Source organism: Atractosteus spatula, chromosome 13, assembly GCF_055471065.1.
Source record: "Atractosteus spatula isolate fAtrSpa1 chromosome 13, fAtrSpa1.hap1, whole genome shotgun sequence".
NCBI classification, from domain to species: Eukaryota; Metazoa; Chordata; class Actinopteri; order Semionotiformes; family Lepisosteidae; genus Atractosteus; species Atractosteus spatula.
In genome coordinates this window covers 16,963,854-16,983,826 of record NC_142718.1, presented here as the reverse complement: position 1 = coordinate 16,983,826, position 19,973 = coordinate 16,963,854, and the positions used below count along the sequence as shown (strand labels likewise).

At 40.5% G+C, this 19,973-nt stretch overlaps 1 protein-coding gene across 7 annotated transcripts in view; it reads left to right on the top strand.

Moving 5' to 3' along the window:
* cflara (CASP8 and FADD like apoptosis regulator a) overlaps nt 1–16,740 on the top strand; it is a 40,320-nt gene extending 23,580 nt beyond the window's left edge. For 6 of the 7 annotated variants that reach the window (XM_088931194.1, XM_088931191.1, XM_088931189.1 and 3 more), the window contains 6 exons: nt 1,619–1,677; nt 2,769–2,835; nt 2,989–3,041; nt 12,020–12,098; nt 13,067–13,562; nt 15,038–16,740. In XM_088931194.1, the coding sequence (XP_088787320.1) occupies nt 1,619–1,677; nt 2,769–2,835; nt 2,989–3,041; nt 12,020–12,098; nt 13,067–13,562; nt 15,038–15,167 (884 nt within the window). In that variant the 3' untranslated portion in view covers nt 15,168–16,740. The remainder of the gene's footprint in view (nt 1–1,618; nt 1,678–2,768; nt 2,836–2,988; nt 3,042–12,019; nt 12,099–13,066; nt 13,563–15,037) is intronic. The other variant, XM_088931195.1, reaches the window with a different exon arrangement.
* Nucleotides 16,741–19,973: the final 3,233 nt, after the last annotated feature.

The window sequence follows — 19,973 nt, the reverse complement described above, 5'->3', positions numbered from 1 at the left end:
TTGTGCATCAGAATAATTGAACTTGGACAACATTAAAAAAATATTTTTTCTTCCCTGGCCTTATAGCCTGTTCCAGATTTTTCTTCTGATAAAATAATTTATCAGAAGAAACTCAGAAGGATTGAATATCATATACAGTAAATGCTCAGTTTATAAGAATCTCTGTAGTTTGGTTTCAGTTTTCTTCTTTTCTGAAAGGATAAAATATTTCTGTTTTTCTGTTAAGAAGGTAACTTTATGACCAAATATGGTGAACTTCCAGAAAAGCACTTTATCCCGAAGCTTAAAATACATAGACTGACTGTGATGTCATTAATGGCATTTGTCCAAGGCAATAGTTGATTTGAGTTCTGACAAGCCCTGACTTTGAGCTGAATGATTTAAGGATTATTTCAGTGCTTGTGTTGTCGCTTGTGTGAGCCTTATTAAAAGACTCAAGAGCAGTTGTGTACTTTCATTTTCTTGCTCATTTGTTGGTAGATGTACAGATAGAAAGTTAAAATTAGAAATGAAAAATGAGAGAAAAGGGAAAAGGATACATAAACTGTGCACTTTCATAGAGAAACATACGTATATATATTTACATATATAAATTTGCATTTTTGCCAATTTGGATTTTAACTTGTTTTTCCATGTACAGCTGAAATGTGGTTTACTCTACCCCCTCCTCTCTGTACTGTAGTTGTTACTACTACATGTTACTACCAATAGTGACAAGTCGGCTGCTATAGCAGTCCCTTCATTTGCTAGTTTGAATTTGGCAGTGAGATAATGCTGTAACAGTTGACATAGTAATCAATGTGAATTTGACTAGTGAAAATGGCTAGTGTTCATATTGTCACATGGGGTTTAGTTGATTGTGTGTTTGAAATAAAAAAGACTCATATGATGCTAGTGTTTTTTCAGTTTGGTGGCAGTTACGGTTTGTGTCTTTGTTGTCTTGAAAAACTCCACAATAAACCCTCATGTAGTCATCATTAGTTCTTATGTGTGGATATTACTGGAACTGCCCTATACAAAGAATGGTGGTATTCACATAGTTGTTGTACACTAAGTGTATTATTATAGAGTTTCTCAGCCTTTTCCATCTCACAGCCCACTTTCTTTTATTTTATCCATATATAATGCATATATACCTGTAATATAGAAATATTATAGCACACCACTACCCTTCCCAGACATATACTCACTTGCCCAAGAGTATTGTTATTAATATTGTTTCAAATGGGGGGTTACGAAAATAGTGAAAATCAGAGATTGACGGAGCTATTTAGTCAATAAGTAAAATAAATATTCATAACCCCACAACTTGTAAGTGATTTCTCTAGAACATACCTAAACGACTAGTATAATTAGAGGCACATTAATTCTTTATTCTCTGACACAGTTTTAGTGAGAGGAATTGTAATTCAGTCACCTAAAGCTGTAACAATATTATAAATGAAATTTATTTCAGTGTTTAGTTTGAGTTTGCCTTCAAATGAGTAGTCACCTTATCCTGGCAGGAACTGATTACAGTGAAACACGAAGCTTTTGCTCAGCTGCTCTCGGACATGCTGTTTTTATGCCTGTGAAATGTTCTATATTATTATAAAGAGCTCTTCTGTTTAAATTACAGGTGCAAAGTCAACTGCTGGTTTGCAGATTGAAAGGGAGAAAATGCAGTGCTTCAGACCTGTAAGTACATTATGAATTGCTATCACTATAAAAAGACTTATCTACCAGGAAGTTTGCATTGAACCAGACTATGTTGTGAAATGGAAATAAGGCTATAATTAATTTTAAAAATTATATTTTTCTGAACCTCTGAGCATGAAACAAAATGTCTATATTCCCAAGTACAGAGATAGCTGTCTCAGTTATCATCTCTTAAGAAGATCAGAAAGGTCTGCCAACGAGAGCAGGTCATTCTGTTCATTAAGCTTATTTGGTAGTTCATTAGCTATGTGAAACTAAAATTTCATCAGACTGTTTTGCTTAGAGTTTGGATCTAAATGGCCTATCTGGGATGCCTGTTCAAATCAGGGCAGAAATGTTTAGCATTCTACAACCTAAATAAATCCTTTTTTGTATGTTTCATTATTGAGTTAAGATAGTCGCCTGGTTTGATCCTGTCTGCACCCTGTCACAGTGTGGGGTTCGGGTGGAGCTGCGGGTATCACTGGTCTGAATCAATACCTCTTTGAGGGAGATAGAAAACTGACGTGAGGTCATTGCGAGTTAAAAATCAGTTATTTTTTTGCGAGCTTGTGGTGCTCAAAGTGCAGATATATTCTGTTTTGCTCTCTGGACAAGAGCAGAAATATGATGCCCTGGCTTGGAAGCCGTAGAAATAACTCTGGAATGAATCAAGAGACATCTGCTGCTTTACAACACCTTAGGATTTTATGTACTTGAACACAATCCTTCCCTCACTCTTCTTTGTTCTAGATTTCAGAGTGTTATCTCTTTTAACCTATCTATATATAACAGTCCCCTGAGACCAGGAATCATTCTTGGTTATTGTCACTTCTTTTTAAGGCAGTAATATTTTTTTTTGTGGTATAGTGATTAAAAGTGGACGTAATCCTTACTAGTGGGTTGTAAAGTTTGAACATAACTTCCCTAAAATTAAATTCTACATCTTGCTATATATTCAAGTATTGCATTTGTCTTTTTACTACTTCCCATTATTTGCTTGATGAAGATCTAGAAAATGTGCCCAGATTGCTTTCATGCGTGTCTTGAAGAAGACCTTTATACTTGCCCTTGTGTTTACTCTCCTGCAGTCTCCAGAGGCGAGTAGCTCTCAAGCTTTCCCACAAACTGTGTTACAGAAATCTGCAACAGCTCATGGTGAGTTACAAGCTGAGGCCTTTTTGAGCATCTTGGTTGTATCCCAGCAGTGCACTTTCTTTTGTTTTCAGCAAAATATAGCTAATTTATAACTGATTGTCTTCTAATGTTGGTACTTTGCTCTTCTTTAATAAATGCATTTGTGTATTTCAGCTCCAGAGAAAATCAAAACGGGAGTGCCTGAAACAGGAATGCAGTACAGTCAGGTGATCTGAGTGATCCTTTTGAGATTATGCACTTCAGTTTTCATGTAGTACAGAAAGCTCGGTGAATTAACGTGTGGTATAGGATGATGACAGTAGAAGAGGAGTGATTTCCATCAGATTGTCTTATGTGACTATCTCTTCCACATTTAATTTTATCTGGGCAAAGCCCATAAGCTTTGTGGAGTGGTCTCTCTTAAAATCCTTATGAAAAAGTACCTTTGCCATGATTCCCATGTTATAACTTGACCTTGCTTTCATTTGTGCTTTTCTATGTTTTTTGACATTGCAATGAGTCAGTCATCAAAATTGTAAGGTCCTCATTCACAAAAGGATGGTGTAGCGCCCCCTGGTGCAGGGTTTCATAAATTTGGTTCTTTCACCAAAAACATAAAGTAGCTGTAAGGTAAAGAAAAGTGCTTTTATTTACAGTGCAAGAAATAAAAAAACAGCCACAAACCAAACACCAAAACAAAAGCCTAAGCTACTTTTTGAACTACTGTCTAGACTTATTCAGTTCCTGACTATCACAGTGTAGTGTTTCATAGCCGTTCAGGGACGCCAAATATGTAATCATAGTGGCTCTCTGAAGGCACCAGTTCTGTAGGGTTTGGGCATTTACTGAGACAATTATCAATTGTAGCAGTAAATCACAAAGTTGATTCTTTTGATGGCTTTAGAATCCAACCATGCGATATAACTCAAACAACGCACACACACAGGTACTAATACACGAGGATAAATTTATTAATACATAGAATATGCATATAAACCTAACAGATCTTATCGTGAGGGTTATCAGAATACAAAAGGTATATATTCAATCAGTTACGAAGTGTTACACATCAAGAGGACATACGTTCAGTATATCATTCATTAAGACCGTTTCGTAAAGTGAACTTGGTTACAACTTCTACATTAGATACTCAAAACAAGTACATAACCCTTAGGAATTAAATTGATATCAACTGGTTGGGATAACAATTGAATTCTCGAGCTGTAATGCATTGAAGTTGAATACTCATCCAATTTCTGGGGATTCAGATCTCCTGCAGGCACAAACAATCAGCTGCAGGCTTGTTGCTGTCCAATCCGCGCTCTCTGGCTCCGTGCCAGGCTGTGCTGTGCGGCTTGCGACGGTGCGCTGCTGATGCTCACTGACCGGCTAGTTAGTGTTGGCTTTAACTAGCAAAGTTTGTGCACAGGAGAAAAGATGACTGTGGATCCCAGCAAGTCAGGAAGAGGACCGGTTCGTTCCTGATGAAGAGCTAGTTCTGAATAGTGATTCAGCTGTCCACAGTTCCGACCTGTTCATGAGGCCTGCTGCTGGTTACTCTCTGGCAACCTCCACTCTAGACTCTTAGAACAAAGGAAAGTTCTGGCACTCGGACACACTGGCCGTTCCGTGGTTGTCCGGGCTGAGTCTCGGGATGGTCAGGAGGCGCGCTGCGAGAATGTCCTGCCCTTGGGAGCCTTCTGCTCCTGGGCCGTCCTGCCCTGGAATTCTCCTTTGAATTCCCTTTAGAACAGTCCACAGAATCCTCTCCAGAATCTTACTGAATCTCCCGAATCTGAATCTTGTTGAATCTGAATCTTGTTGAATCTGAATCTCCAGGCCTGTGTTGCCTGTTTTTACCTGGAGGAACTTCAGCTTGTTGATTGGCTGAAAGTTCCATGGGCATCAGAGTCCCACGTGGGTTACTCAGCCCTACCAGTCCCTGATTGGTTGATCAAGGTGAGATATGAGTCACTTAGTCCTGACACTTAGTAATGCAGTCCAGATGTCCATCCGGCACTCCCTAGACTGATAGGCGCCAGTGGATGACCATTGATCATGATAGCCAGACTTAGCTAAGTGCATCCCCCTTTGGGAGCTGTCCTAGGAAACCTTAAATCATCTTGCATGAATAGTTTCTCTGTGGCTGCACCACAGAGATGAACAGAGAAATGGGGCCTCATTTGGGAAGCTCAGAAACACTTAATTCTGCCTTATTATTAAGCCTCGCCGCTACATATCCCCCCTTTTTGAAGGTCACGAGGTCCTGAGGCGTTGTTGCCTTCAAAACAAAACAGAGTTAAGTGATGTCCCTTGCCATTAGAACATTAATCTTAAATGTCTACATTACTCCTCGAGAATTCATACCGGAACCAGCATTGGATACAAACAGGATGAATAACATCTGGAGTATGTATAAACACGGTAGGAGACATTATCTAAGTCTAGGAATTACACATCAGGAAGTTCACTGTCAATATCTGATACCTCTGTGGTAGATATTTGGGGAGAAGTCACTTCCTTTCTTTTGGCATGCTACCTTTGACTCATTCATGCTACCCGGAGTACATCTTGATGTAAGAGTACATCATTCAGAGTACACTGTCAGTCATGATCCAGCTACCCGGCAGCAGTGTTACAATAACACCAGTTCCTGTTCCCAGCCCCCCGATAAACCAGAACACCTGTGTTGGGTATCTGCTAGGGTGGTTTGGAGGTTTGTTCCATTAAAGCAAACTAACTACCTGTACCTCTTCAGGGCTTACTGTTTCTTGGATTTCTATCCAATTCCTTAGTGTGGCACCTGAAGGCATCCATGACCTCAAGTTTGGTCTTATGTTGTCTGGTTCTAGACCGTACAGTGTTAAGTTACCATGCTGTACTATGGCCTCCTCAGGAACTTAAAGGAACTGTTTTATTAGGTAGCTGCATCATGCCTGTCACAAGTCACAGTGTCAGTTAAACGTGGTGTGCTGACCAGCCATTTACTTCCCACCTGCTCTTCATGGGGTTCATTAACCTTCCTCTGCTCGTTAGTAGCTTTACACCCTTCATTGGTGAATCGTTTAGACACAGCCAATGGATAGCTTTGGTAGCCATACCCATCTCAAGATTTGGAACCGAATTCAATCTTGGTTTGCCTTCTGGGTGAGCTATGAACGATGGGGTTAATGTCACACACTCCTCTACTGAGAAGAGTGGAATCAAGTGGGTTGGGAATTGTGCCGTGGTTAGACTGGCTACAGTGGCACTAAACTCCCTTAACAGGTCTTGTGTCAACATTCTGGCCTGTTGCACACAAGCATAAACCCACTGTATAACACCAACAATCATGTCCACTGGTTGGGGAATAAGGTTTAACCCTGTTGCATAGGAAATTGCCTGTAGGGTTTTCCCTAAGCTTTCCAACTTTTGCTGCTGTCGATACAGTCTGTCACTACCCTCTGGTATCTCTGACACCTGCCTTCTTGGGGCAGTCAGGGTGAGAGTGCCAGTAGCACACAAACCTACCAGAAAAAGCAAACGTGCAACAGTGGCGGCAGCGATCAGTCCTCCCAAAAGTCTTTTCGGGTGGCTGATCCCAGTCATCTCCTTCTGAGTGACTGTCGCCTTTCTAAGCTGGCGCAGCGTGTACATGGTGTCTTTCTCAGTATGCCATGTGGCATCTTGGGCACCAACATCCTGGAAATCTGAGGAGATCTGACGCAGCTGCTGATGCTGCTCCTCCTTTTCCAGGGCATCTGCTTTTTCGATTTGTTCATGCCTGTGCTCTAGGAACCCTGCAGGGGGCGGTGCAGCGGTGGACCATGCCTGACCCTCGGCTGAGTGGTCATCTGGAGCACCTGAGTGATCTGGGATTGTTACCCCATTCTCACTGTTCAGGTCCACCCTGCACCCTTCCTGATTGAGGAATCCCTCTATCGGCATGTTTACAATCGTTCGCTGGGGGTAGGTGTAGGACACCTGCTCGCTCCCCCCTTCCCTCGCTAGGGGTTCAGGGAGCTGCCCCAGCACTGGGATAGCTAGTTCATTGTCTTTGAACTTACTATCACCCACCAGGCCCATGTCAGTGCAGGCGGGGATTCTGACACCCCTCTTTGCGATGTCCTGCACTGGCAGGCGGGTGACTTGACCATCCAGCTCCAGTCTGGGTGAACCACTGTTGGTCAGACTCAGACTGACCGACTGAGCTGGTGGCTGTAAGAAAACCGGCTCGGCTTTCATTCCCTGTCCCTTCTGGGGGACTGGGTGTGTTGGCAACCCTGCTGTCGAGGCAGGAACAATCAGGTCAGTCTCACTCACTACCTGGTAGTTGTGAGAAATAATGTTACCTGACTGCAGGTTCCCTGGGTCACAGCAGAGGGAATCGGCATCTGGGATCAGGTGTGTCCACAGCGCAGTAGTCTCAGCGTCCAGCTGGACCTCCTGTCTAACCTGTGAATGTTGCACCAGGGGCACCTGGCGGTGGCCCTGTGACAGCTGCTCAAGCAGATCCTCACTAATAGAGGACCTCTCAGGGCTAAGGGCGAGGGCTACATCACCAACCTGCTCTCCTGCCATCTGGATCCCTTCCACCACTGCAGGGTGGTGGTCCTGACCCCTCTTGGGTGCCAGGGTGCACAGGGAAAGCTCCTTTTCATCGCCAGGTGGGGAGATCTGCTCCTCTTTAGGGATGTAAAAGGGGTGTGCTTTACCTGGTGGATCAGGCGGCTGCTTGGAGCACCGCTCCTGTGGCAGGGAGGCTGTTGTGACCTCAGCCGGGACACGACTTCCCTGTATATCCGGGGAACAAGAAAATATTTTTATTTCTTGTCCAGAGGGAACAGAGGGAATCTCCACATAGGCTTCTGTGTTCGGTGGGCACTGTGTGAGCACAGTCTGCCTCTTGGCCCCCCTTTCCTTCTGTACAGAAGGCTTAGGAGCCTTGACCTGTTTCCACACTTTGCCTTTCTGGTGATCCACCAAAGGTTCCTCTCTGAGTCGCATGCCCTTTTCTTTTTCAACCCGTTTGAGCTTGCCGTGTGACATCAAACACCTTTCAACCTCAGTGTCAATCAGTGTCTCACTGGGTAAGACATCTCCCATGGCAGCCTTGAGGTAAAAGCTTCCTGCTTTTCCTCCGTGTTTTACTGCCTGCTCTGTGACTTCAGGGGTGGAGTCAGCACTCGCTTGGGAGTGGCTGACCTCATCCTGGCAGGAACCCTTCCGCTCAATCAGATAGACTGAGGGAGTGAGAGGGGGCGGGTCTCCGCCTCCTCCAGTGGAGAGTATCAGCTCATTCACGCTTCCGGCAGCCTTGGGGAGCGGTTGTCCCTGTCCTAATAAAGCTTGTTCAAGCCTGGCCAGGCGGGCGGCTACTGAATCCTTTTGTTCAGCCTTTTCTAGCCCTTTCCCTTCCCCGGTGTTCTCATGGCACTTAGGACGCTGGGTGCGGTCCTGTGTGAGTGCTTTGGAACGGGGCTTAGCCAGCTCAGGAGCCTGTGCTCCTTCGAGCAGGGGGGAATTAACCCTGCTGGCTCTGACGGCGAACACAGTCGCTTTAGCAGCTTTTTGCTCAGAGCGACTTTGGACATCATACTCCCAGGCTTTCTGCGCGAATCTCTTAATATCAGTCATTTTCATGGTCTGTGCATCTGTATGCATTAAGATCATCTTTCTGACTGACGGGTGGAGATTCGCAATGAATAAACCCTTGAAATGTGTGTTCTCTTCGCAACCCTCATCATTTCGCCCTGCAAAATAAGTTCGTCTAAGTCTCTCGTAATATTCGCGAGGGGACTCTGCTCTCTCGTGCTTAATGTTAAGGGCGGCGGCTATCGCGGCAGTCGGGTCAATAAACGCACTGTATTCTTCGATAAGTGCTTGACATAGCTGCTCAAAGTCATTACAGACTTCTTTCATCTGCCTAGCCATCCACTCATGTACAGCTCTGCTGGTAGTTTTCCTGACCAGAAACACTTTCTCCTGTTCTGTGGCGTTTGGCAGGTACTGCAGGGTATACCTGAGGTCCTGAATATAACTCTCGATATTATTCTCTGACACTGCGGGGTCAAATCTCTCTATGTCCTTCGCTAGCTCTCTCAGAGAATGGAGATTTATTCTTCTAGCTTCTCCGCTGAGGGAGATATGGAAGAGATCATGGTCAGACTTGTCGCTGCTAGAGAGAGTGCTTAATAGCGACTCGAATTCAGACCTTTTAGCAACCATCGTTAAACTTAAAGAGTATTACTTTTAAGTACGAAATCACAGTTTTACCACAGAAAACCACAAGATCAAGTATGCAATCAACCCGGTAGATTGCAAAAGATCACAAAACACTCAAGCACTGCTTAAAGAGCAAGGGGAACTTTTTTCCTTTCGGCTTTCAGCACACTGTATTGTCGTGTATGAAACCCGCGGCGTTTTATATGAATTATTCCGCTTGGTTGATTCATTTCAGTCTTGCCACGCCCACCCAGGGACGCCATAAATGTAGTGTTTCATAGCCGTTCAGGGACGCCAAATATGTAATCATAGTGGCTCTCTGAAGGCACCAGTTCTGTAGGGTTTGGGCATTTACTGAGACAATTATCAATTGTAGCAGTAAATCACAAAGTTGATTCTTTTGATGGCTTTAGAATCCAACCATGCGATATAACTCAAACAACGCACACACACAGGTACTAATACACGAGGATAAATTTATTAATACATAGAATATGCATATAAACCTAACAGATCTTATCGTGAGGGTTATCAGAATACAAAAGGTATATATTCAATCAGTTACGAAGTGTTACACATCAAGAGGACATACGTTCAGTATATCATTCATTAAGACCGTTTCGTAAAGTGAACTTGGTTACAACTTCTACATTAGATACTCAAAACAAGTACATAACCCTTAGGAATTAAATTGATATCAACTGGTTGGGATAACAATTGAATTCTCGAGCTGTAATGCATTGAAGTTGAATACTCATCCAATTTCTGGGGATTCAGATCTCCTGCAGGCACAAACAATCAGCTGCAGGCTTGTTGCTGTCCAATCCGCGCTCTCTGGCTCCGTGCCAGGCTGTGCTGTGCGGCTTGCGACGGTGCGCTGCTGATGCTCACTGACCGGCTAGTTAGTGTTGGCTTTAACTAGCAAAGTTTGTGCACAGGAGAAAAGATGACTGTGGATCCCAGCAAGTCAGGAAGAGGACCGGTTCGTTCCTGATGAAGAGCTAGTTCTGAATAGTGATTCAGCTGTCCACAGTTCCGACCTGTTCATGAGGCCTGCTGCTGGTTACTCTCTGGCAACCTCCACTCTAGACTCTTAGAACAAAGGAAAGTTCTGGCACTCGGACACACTGGCCGTTCCGTGGTTGTCCGGGCTGAGTCTCGGGATGGTCAGGAGGCGCGCTGCGAGAATGTCCTGCCCTTGGGAGCCTTCTGCTCCTGGGCCGTCCTGCCCTGGAATTCTCCTTTGAATTCCCTTTAGAACAGTCCACAGAATCCTCTCCAGAATCTTACTGAATCTCCCGAATCTGAATCTTGTTGAATCTGAATCTTGTTGAATCTGAATCTCCAGGCCTGTGTTGCCTGTTTTTACCTGGAGGAACTTCAGCTTGTTGATTGGCTGAAAGTTCCATGGGCATCAGAGTCCCACGTGGGTTACTCAGCCCTACCAGTCCCTGATTGGTTGATCAAGGTGAGATATGAGTCACTTAGTCCTGACACTTAGTAATGCAGTCCAGATGTCCATCCGGCACTCCCTAGACTGATAGGCGCCAGTGGATGACCATTGATCATGATAGCCAGACTTAGCTAAGTGCATCCCCCTTTGGGAGCTGTCCTAGGAAACCTTAAATCATCTTGCATGAATAGTTTCTCTGTGGCTGCACCACAGAGATGAACAGAGAAATGGGGCCTCATTTGGGAAGCTCAGAAACACTTAATTCTGCCTTATTATTAAGCCTCGCCGCTACAACAGCCAGGAAGCTAAGCTGCTTAACAGCCTTTAACTTCAGTATCATTCTAAGCCACTTCATAAAACTCTGTTTCTTCCCGACATTCTTCAGAGTGACTTCCAAAACTCATACACGTTCAGTCAGTCTGTGGCTTCTTTGTCTCACTCCCTCTGTCCCCAGACTGCAGATAGTGACTGATGATTTAAAGTCTCAGCTTCCTGCTTTTTAAATTGTCACTTGACCAGTTGTCTCGCACCAACCACACAGGTGACTGAAGGTAGCTTCTCATTTCCGACAGCATTCTGGTAAATATGGTGCAGACACAAATCGACATTTTACCTGAAGTCAAAGTTCTCACAGCTGGTATTACATTGTAGGTGTAGCAAGTACTCTTTAACACTAGGTGGTGAGTATACCAGTTTTTATTAATAGCAGCACTGATACTCTAACATATGGAACACAGCTCAAAGAATGATTCCATGTTTGACATTCATTATATGCAATATTAATGATCCCAATGTGTGCAAATGACATAATCAAACACTAGATGTGTTAAACACTGTCCAGTATTGGTAAAGCATGCTAAAGGAATACTGAAACCAAACAGTGTTTCTAAATTTACAGTGCATGTGAGAACGATGTAAGTGATATCTTCATACAATGAGGAGAAGAGTGCAGAAGTGCAAAGTGTTGCTTGGCAAAATGTTTTGAAATGTAAATACTAAAAACATTTTGAAAGTTCAGTATACTGATCCAGCAGTAAATGCATAACACTTACAGTTCTGGAATGTCCTCCTCTGATTTGTAACTGTTACTCAAGTGTGTGTTACTTTCATGTGCCTTTAAGTATCTTTGCTGTCTGTAAACCCCATGATGTATTCCAGCTCGTGGTTCTTTGCAAACTATATGTTTACTATTTTTAAGTATTGTATAGAATTGTACACTGTTGTTATGGGAGTTTTAACAGGAAACTATGTGGAAGAACATTTAAAATTGAAAAGGAGAGGCACTTTTTACCCAAAGGGCAGCAGGAGTGGAACAAGCTATGCAGCCATATTGTTGAAGTTGATACCATGGCTTCTTTCAAGAAAAGGCAAGAAGAGATCTTTGGATCAATTAGTTACTAAGATGGCAAACTAATTGATCCAAATATGTTCTAGATGGCACAAATGTCTTTTTCTTATTTGTAACCATTTGTATGATCTCTCTACTAAAGTTAGTGTAGATTGAAATGCCTTTTAAGACTAAGCTGTTTGTCTCTTTTTGTGTTAAAGCAGCTTGAGGATGTGTACAGAATGCAGACGGACCCTCGGGGAATTTGCCTGATCATAGACTGTGTTGGTAATGATGGAGGTAAGTGTTTCTCTGACTCAGAAAATGTTGCAATTTTTGCAGATCGACATGATAAAGGATGAAAAATATAACAAGTAAATTAGGAGTAAAAATTAATGTAGTGCAGCATGGTTGTGCAGTGGTTAGCATTGCTGCCTTGCAGTGCTGGGCCCTGTGTCAATTCCAGACCTGGGGTGCTGTTTGTGTGGATTATGTTCTCCCCTTCCTTGTGTGGGTTTCCCTAGGATGCCTTGGTTTCCTCCCACAGTCCAAAAACATACAGGTAGGTTAATTGGTGTCTGGAAAAATTGGCCGTGATATGAATATGTGCGTGTCTGTGTCTGCCCTGGGATGGACTGGTGTTCCATCCAGGGCGGATACTGCCTTTCACCCTCTACTTGCCAGAATAGGCTCTGGCTCCCCTACAGTGGTTAGAAAACAGATGGATGGATAATACTGTACTGTATATAAGTATATATTCTTTCTTTCAATCTGTACTTCTATTTCCTAAAATTTAAGTTTAGATTAAATGTGTAATTTAGATGTATCATAAACAATCAGTATTGTTTTAAAAACAAATGTTTTTGTTTAAAGTGAGTTTTAAAGGTGTTCTGTTTTTCTGAAATTGGTAAAGCATAGGTTCATCCAACAATAGATTTCTTTAAAAAATGAATTTACTTGAATGTAAACATTTCTTTCTTGAAAAGAACACTTTATAACCATAAATATAATTGCTAACAGTTGTTACATCTTAAACTTAGATTAGCTTGTCAAACATTTCAGTCTGTCACAGCATACCTGGACATCCTGGATGTCTAATCTTTATACACAGCAAAACTGCACCAAATATTTGGTGGCCAAATAGTAGCCATAAAGATTACTTGAAAAACAACAAATAAAACACAAAATTTTTAACAGCAATGCCTGTTGTACTCTATGTGAGCCCTGTTGGTGATTTTTTTCCCAATCCTTTATACTTTTTTTACAAGACATGCTTCATGAAACCTTCACCAAACTGCGCTTCAAAGTCATCCTGTATAAGTGGTTGAGCCTGAATGACACCCTGGCCTTTCTGAACGAGACGGCCAGGATGACTGACCACCAAAGACTGGACTGCTTTGTTTGCTGCATCATTAGTCGTGGCACTGCCACTGGAATGCTGGGCACTGAGACACAGGGCCCTGGGTTGCTGTTTGATAACATCAGGCAGCTTTTCACTCCGGAGCACTGTCCTGGCCTCCTGGGCAAACCCAAACTATTCTTCATTCAGAACTACGTGCTGTCAGAGCCTGTGCCATACTATGATGACAGTGATGACATAGAAGCGGACATGCCTGTGGTTCTACACAGAGTGGAGTCAATCCCAACTGAAGCTGACCTTTTTTGGAGCTACTGTGAAACAGAGGCCGGTCACCTGGAAAAAGTACACCATAGTTCTGTTTATTTTCAGGCACTCTCAGCTGGTTTAATAAAGGGACAGAAAAGGTAAGGGAATATCTTTTCTTAAAATTAGATTCTAAATATTAGCATTCTCAGCTGTTTTTTTCCCTCATAATCAATTTGGAATTGCTATTAGTTTAAAACTTGGTATTATGCCTCCAGTCCCTGTACATCATAAGGAATATAAAGACTAGCTCCTCTAAAGGGCACATCTTTCACACTTTTTGGTCATTGGATCATAAGCTCCACTGCGCCTTACGGAGAGTGCTGATTGGAGAAGCGGTATCCTGATGTCACTGTAAATTTGCAGGAGCTGGTTTTAGACCAAAAGTGAAGATATTGGCTAACAAATGACTCAGCTAATTGCATGTCTATGCTTTGTGATCTTGGCTATAATACGATAATGACTGGAGTTCCAAGTCTGGGATGATTTTTAGTAATGTACCTTTAGGAGCTCCTGAATGCTCAACTGATAAAATTCAATGCATGGACCACAATTTGGGCCCTGCAATCAAAGTATCAATTGTTATAACCTGTCTTTATTTCATTATCATACTGTTCATCCAGTGGCAAAAAACAGCTGGCTTACCAAAGCACAAAGTCTGATTTGAAATTTGCTAATTTTCTTTCTGCATGTGCAACAGTGGGGTCTCCAGCTTGTTAGGTGCCCATGAATTTAGTGTCTTATCAGGGGAGTGCTGAGTCAACCTTGCATCAGATGCTTATGTCTGGTGGGGAGTCTGATTGAAGTGCAAGGAGTACTACAGTACACTGATGTTTCAGTGTTCAAATAGAACGTAAAAAATGGCATTCCACACTTCATCTTTAAATGCTTTAGATTGGGATTTGCAATGGTGGCCTAATTTATGTATTATATAATTTGTCCACCTGCTGAATTTGAACTGTTGTCTTTGTTGTTTGCATCTTTCTATTTGTCAGAACTGTGGTTCTGGGTGTAAAGTAAGTACTGTACATCTCAGAATAATTGGATGCCTCACATCTGAAAACAATATTATATATGTACTGTAGATCAGTATAATTATTTAACAATATTATAGTGATATTAAAATTAAATTAGTAATACTAAGTAACCAATATTATATATGTAAATCAGTATAATTACATAATTGAGAACTGCTGTAAATATAGAATAGCTTACTGCTTTTAGTCTGACATCTCTTCCAAAAGTTAAGTGAAAGTACAGCACAGTCCTGCTACAATAAAATAATTATTGTTCTACTATAACTATAATTGTAGTTGTAATATAACAGAGGTAGAGCACAAACAGGAGGAAAAAGAAATATGAGCAAATCTGCTGGATTTGCTTATGCCACAGGGCCCGATGCTTATTCTACTGGTGTAGAAATAGTTCATAGTTGTTAGTTATACTTACATGTAACTTGCTATGTTAGTAAATGAATATACATATGTTATATATAAATATTTAGGTCCTGAATATTTTAGAAGTACTCATTAAAAATTCTAAAGTCTCTTAATTAATTTAATCTGATTTGTTAAAGGAAAATGGATCTGATTGATGTCCACACAGAAGTCAATGGCTTGATATACGATCACAACCAGAGGAACCCTACTAATAAGTACTGCGTCAATCTCCGTTTCACTCTGAGAAAGAATTTCATACTATCCTAGAGGAGAAGGTTGCTGGCTCCCACTAACATTTTCTACCATTTTTGCCTACTTATTCTTCCAGTTGTTTTGTATTGGAGCCCTCTAGTGATTTTACAGACTAAGTGCATTATTTTAAATTCAAGATTAAATGTGTAATAAATGTTGTATTAGTTGTGTTTGGTTTTTTGTGATGCCAAGTTTATCTCTTTCTCTTATTTTGCTGTTACAGAAAAACTGTTCTTAATTCACAATTACAAATGTCCAATTGCTGTAATTAAATCAAAGATTAGTACAGTAATTTAAAACGGTAATGTTCAGTTATTTGTCAAAAAGTAAAATTGCTGTGTTAGTAAATGAATATGATCCTAATTGTTATTTTAAGAAATCTTAATTCTATTAGTAAAGAAGCAGTTTATTTTGCACTTCTTGAGAAATTGTATAGAACCTTCCTACCAAACCAGTCAAATCAAATAATTTTTTGTGGCTGTGCTTGAGATGCATAGATATTTCTTTATAGAAAATAAGATGTACTAATGTTTTTTGTTGGAGTCTGAATTTGAGACCAAAAATAGTTTAGATCCTTGTATTGTTTTATCTAACTAAGTGTGTCAGGATGGCAGCTGTGTTTTGGTTGAGCAGCTCATTGTAGAAACTATTAGTGAAGAACATAAAAAGTACTACACTTCACAGGCCTCAGCCAACGTTCCTTTCTTCCAGAAGACTACCATGTTCTCCTTAGGAATATTTATTTTTGTGAAACAGGCATTATTTATTAACTAATTAAGCATTAAAAAGCTTGTAACGTAAAAGCTTATTTGCATAACAGAGTGTAAGAGATAGTCATTGTCTTTGGTATGACTAGTAACCAAATGAGATAACTGAAGTGTACATTACTTTTTAAGAGTGAGTGTGCCTGCAAATATTGGGATCATTTTATTTAATTTAATAATAATAATAATAATATAAAAATAACTGAAATCTTTTTGACAGTGAAGTGTCCCTGAAAGTTAAAATTTTAAGAGTTTTACTCTACTTTCCTGTGTTATTTGTATCTAAACAATAGAAAGCATCTAATATACTTAAGATAAATGTGAATTGCAAAACCTTCCTAGTGTCCCTCATATCTCTGTCTATATATAAAGACAATTATACACTTCTACTGCATGTATGTTTTGTTAACTGTATTAATTATATTGTTTAACTATACATAATTAATTGAGCACTTGTGCATCCCACCAAGTAGTGTTCTTGTGAATTAACTAAAATATAGGATAGCATTACTTCAGTCTGCTGAAGTAATTGTCTGCTACTCCATATAACACAATATACTGTATATGTACACTGATCTGCATTGTGAAATCCACTTTAGTCACAATGTTTGAAATTCCAAAATAATTTTAATCAATTAACTTAATTTTAATTTGTGTATAACCAGAATGTTATATTATTATGTTTTCTGTAAATTGGAAATGTTCTATTTTTTGTTCATTTGAGAATAATACTGAATATGATTGTGTATTATTTAAACAATTTATATAATGTCTAATTTTTTGTATTTTGGTTTCAAATGTATTTCATTAGAAGAATGAATTGATATATTGCTTCACAATTCATTTGTCTTTTTAATTAAGACTTTTCACTTATTTACCGATATTTGTGTTCTATTATAATATGGTTTGGAATTGCCAATTGCCTTTTAGGTCTCTACTTTCAGCAGTGACCCATTACATTGTTCTGTGCCTGTGTAATTGATACATACTAAATACGGATATACATTTTGAATACTATGTATCTGTTGTAACATGATACTGTGCTACATTATTCCAATATGCAGCTATTTCTCAACTAACATGGTTTTGACCAACATGATATAATAAGGCTAGTTCCTGAACTCAGTTCAACATGATTTCTACCCGATTGGTCTGTTCTAGAAAGGAAAATAAGACTCAACCACCCAGCCTGTGAAACGGTAATCTGTGGTTTTCTTTAGCATCACATAGAATAGCAAGAATTGTGAGGTTTTGCTTCTGAATATTTTGGCCAGTAGGAGGAACGCTTGGATTGTTAACCTTGGAAGATTTATACATCTGTGCAGCTTTTCTGGCAGCAGCACAACCCTTCTGCTTTACGTGTCTGGAAGCTTTATATGTACATTTAAATCACCATCCCTTTAAACCTGGCAGCAGTGTTTAGAATTTTCAATCGGTCATATAATTGATTAAATTAAGTCATTTAGAATTTGGATAGAATGAAAAACAGAAAACATGGTCTCCGTAGAGGACTAGGCTGTTTATATTAATCGAACTAAGTCAATGGTTTCTCAACTAAAACAACAAATTCTGGTGAGGTAGTAATATCCAGTCCATATAATCCCAGTTGTATCAATTGTTAAAAATACCCTATATTTCGGCTAATATAACCCAGTAATGGGATCAAATATCTAATTGATGATTTGGTTCTGAATGAAAACCCAATACGCTACAGTATCAGTAGAGCATGGGATTGTTATTCAAACCAAATATATAAATTTATATCCTTTAATAATTTATATACTTTAATTTTTCCTTTTACGTTCGCTCCATCTTAAGTAAACATTAAAGAGCTCCGTGAAGTTGGACCCCTACAAACCACACAAACCCCAAAGCCCACCACGTTCGTTAGTGCTGGGTTTGTGCTGTTGAAAGTAACATTTGTGCTGCTTTCCTTCCCTAGTTATAGTGCTTTCGTTTTTGGGGTGTGACGTCACTCAACGCCTTCTGCAACGGCACAGGAGAACCAAAATGGTCTCCTTAGTGCTCCATTTGTGCCGGTTTGTACCATTGAAAGTAGTGTCCCATGTGCTTTCCTTCCCAATATATAGCACCTTTTTTTTCAGTAAACACGTGACCAGGCCAGGTACCGTGAACTTCAATAGTAGTAACTGTCTAGGCAGTTCAAGTACTGAATTACTGGATGCGAGGATGTCTGCAATTTTGTTTCTCTATTTAGCCGGTGGGGGAAAGGGAGTGGTTCATTTTGCATTTAGTACTAGTATACTAGTATTTTCTGTATGTTCGCGTGAACAGGAAAATTAGTCTCTAATATCATACTGTAATCATGAGAGTTGCCATTTTGGCCTTTGGCCTTTTTCTAAGTGAACATTAGAAAAAAATTGCATTTTCTTAAAAAGCGCTTTAATTAGCATGTCTTAATACTTAATAGCTGTGTCAACATTTTTTTAAAATTTGAAGAAGTAATCTTCAAATGATGGGATGGTTCTTCCCTAACACCCTTTCTATCCTCAGGACCATTAACGACAACTACTCCATCTTACAGGATGATCCCTCCACTGGTAACCTTTTCTCTGACTGCCCCATCATCTCATATCGCCGACCATGTGGTCTGCATAACCTTCACAGCTCCCTTGACCGACCTCAGCAATCATCCACACCAGGCACTTTCCTCTGCAACAGAACTCACTGCATCACCTGTAAATATATATCCAATACTACGCTCATTCAAGTCCCCTCTGAACAATTCCAGATTACTCAGATGACATCATGTACCTCCAGCACTCTTATTTACTGCATCTCCTGCAGACAATTCCCAGCTATCTACATTGGAGAAACAGGAAGCGGACTGGGAGACTGCTTCAGAGAATGTCAGGGCTGTGAGGATCAAAGATCTCTCCAAGCCCATAGTTTCTCATTTCACCTCTAACGGACATGATCATACAGTACAGATCTCTACGTCTGCTTTCTGAAAGAGGGGTTTCTCAACTCCTATTGCAGAAAGACATCTGAAACCAAAATTATCCTGAAACTAGGATCTCACCTTCCCCTTCTCTCAACGCCAGACTCGTTCCCTTCTAATCCTCTCTTTTCATTTACACACTTCACACCTCTCTTCACCTCTCTCTACTTCATATCACCTAAGTGCCCAATCTGCCTCTCCCCTGTTCCCGCCTCCTCTCCACTCCCAGCTTTTGTTCTATCTTGCTTTATAAACCTACAGTATATTTGAAAATATTTTTTCAGATAAAATAATTGAATATACATACATGAGTTCTTAAAAACTGTCATTATCCAAGTCTTTGTTATTACAATGCTCTTACATTCAAACATAACACGATTAGGTCTCTGTCCCTTTCTTTTTCCTTTGTGGTCAATCCTTTGTGTACGATACAGTGTGGGGTACACCTTGATGTGCTGTATGAAGACACAGATAAGACTGCCTTTGTTAAATCATCATATTACTCCGAGGTGAAATTGTGTCTTTTGCAGTAAGCAATATAAAAACTAAGGACATTTGCTGGCAGGCGGGCAGAATGCAGTAACACCTCTAAATTTGAAGTTCTCCCCATTTAATTCCAGGTTGTGTGAAATATTTGAAAGTTGACCTATTATATTTTATTTATAATATTTTATGTCTGGATAGTGCTATAGTGCTACCTTTATGACTCCAATTTCCAATGTCACAATCAATGCAAAGATGCTGCCCAGTTGTCAAGCCTCTGCTCTACGTTACCATACACAAGATGTTTTCTAATAGAGATGGGTCATATAGTTGCATTTCTGCCAGAGTGTCTTGAACATCCTGAATTTTTAAGAGATGCTTGGATTGGCCTAATTTAATTTGTAGCTGTACTGCCTCCTATAGCCCTGCCACTTTTCTTGCTTTCAGTGTATTAAATATACAGAAACAAATGGGATATCGCGAGACACTTTTCTGAGGGTTGTGATCTTTCTGTATTGAATGGTGCAGACGTCACAGAGTGATGTCACACTCTGAAAAAGAAGGCACTATATTCAAGTGTAAAACACCAACTCCACCCAATCAGACAGAGAA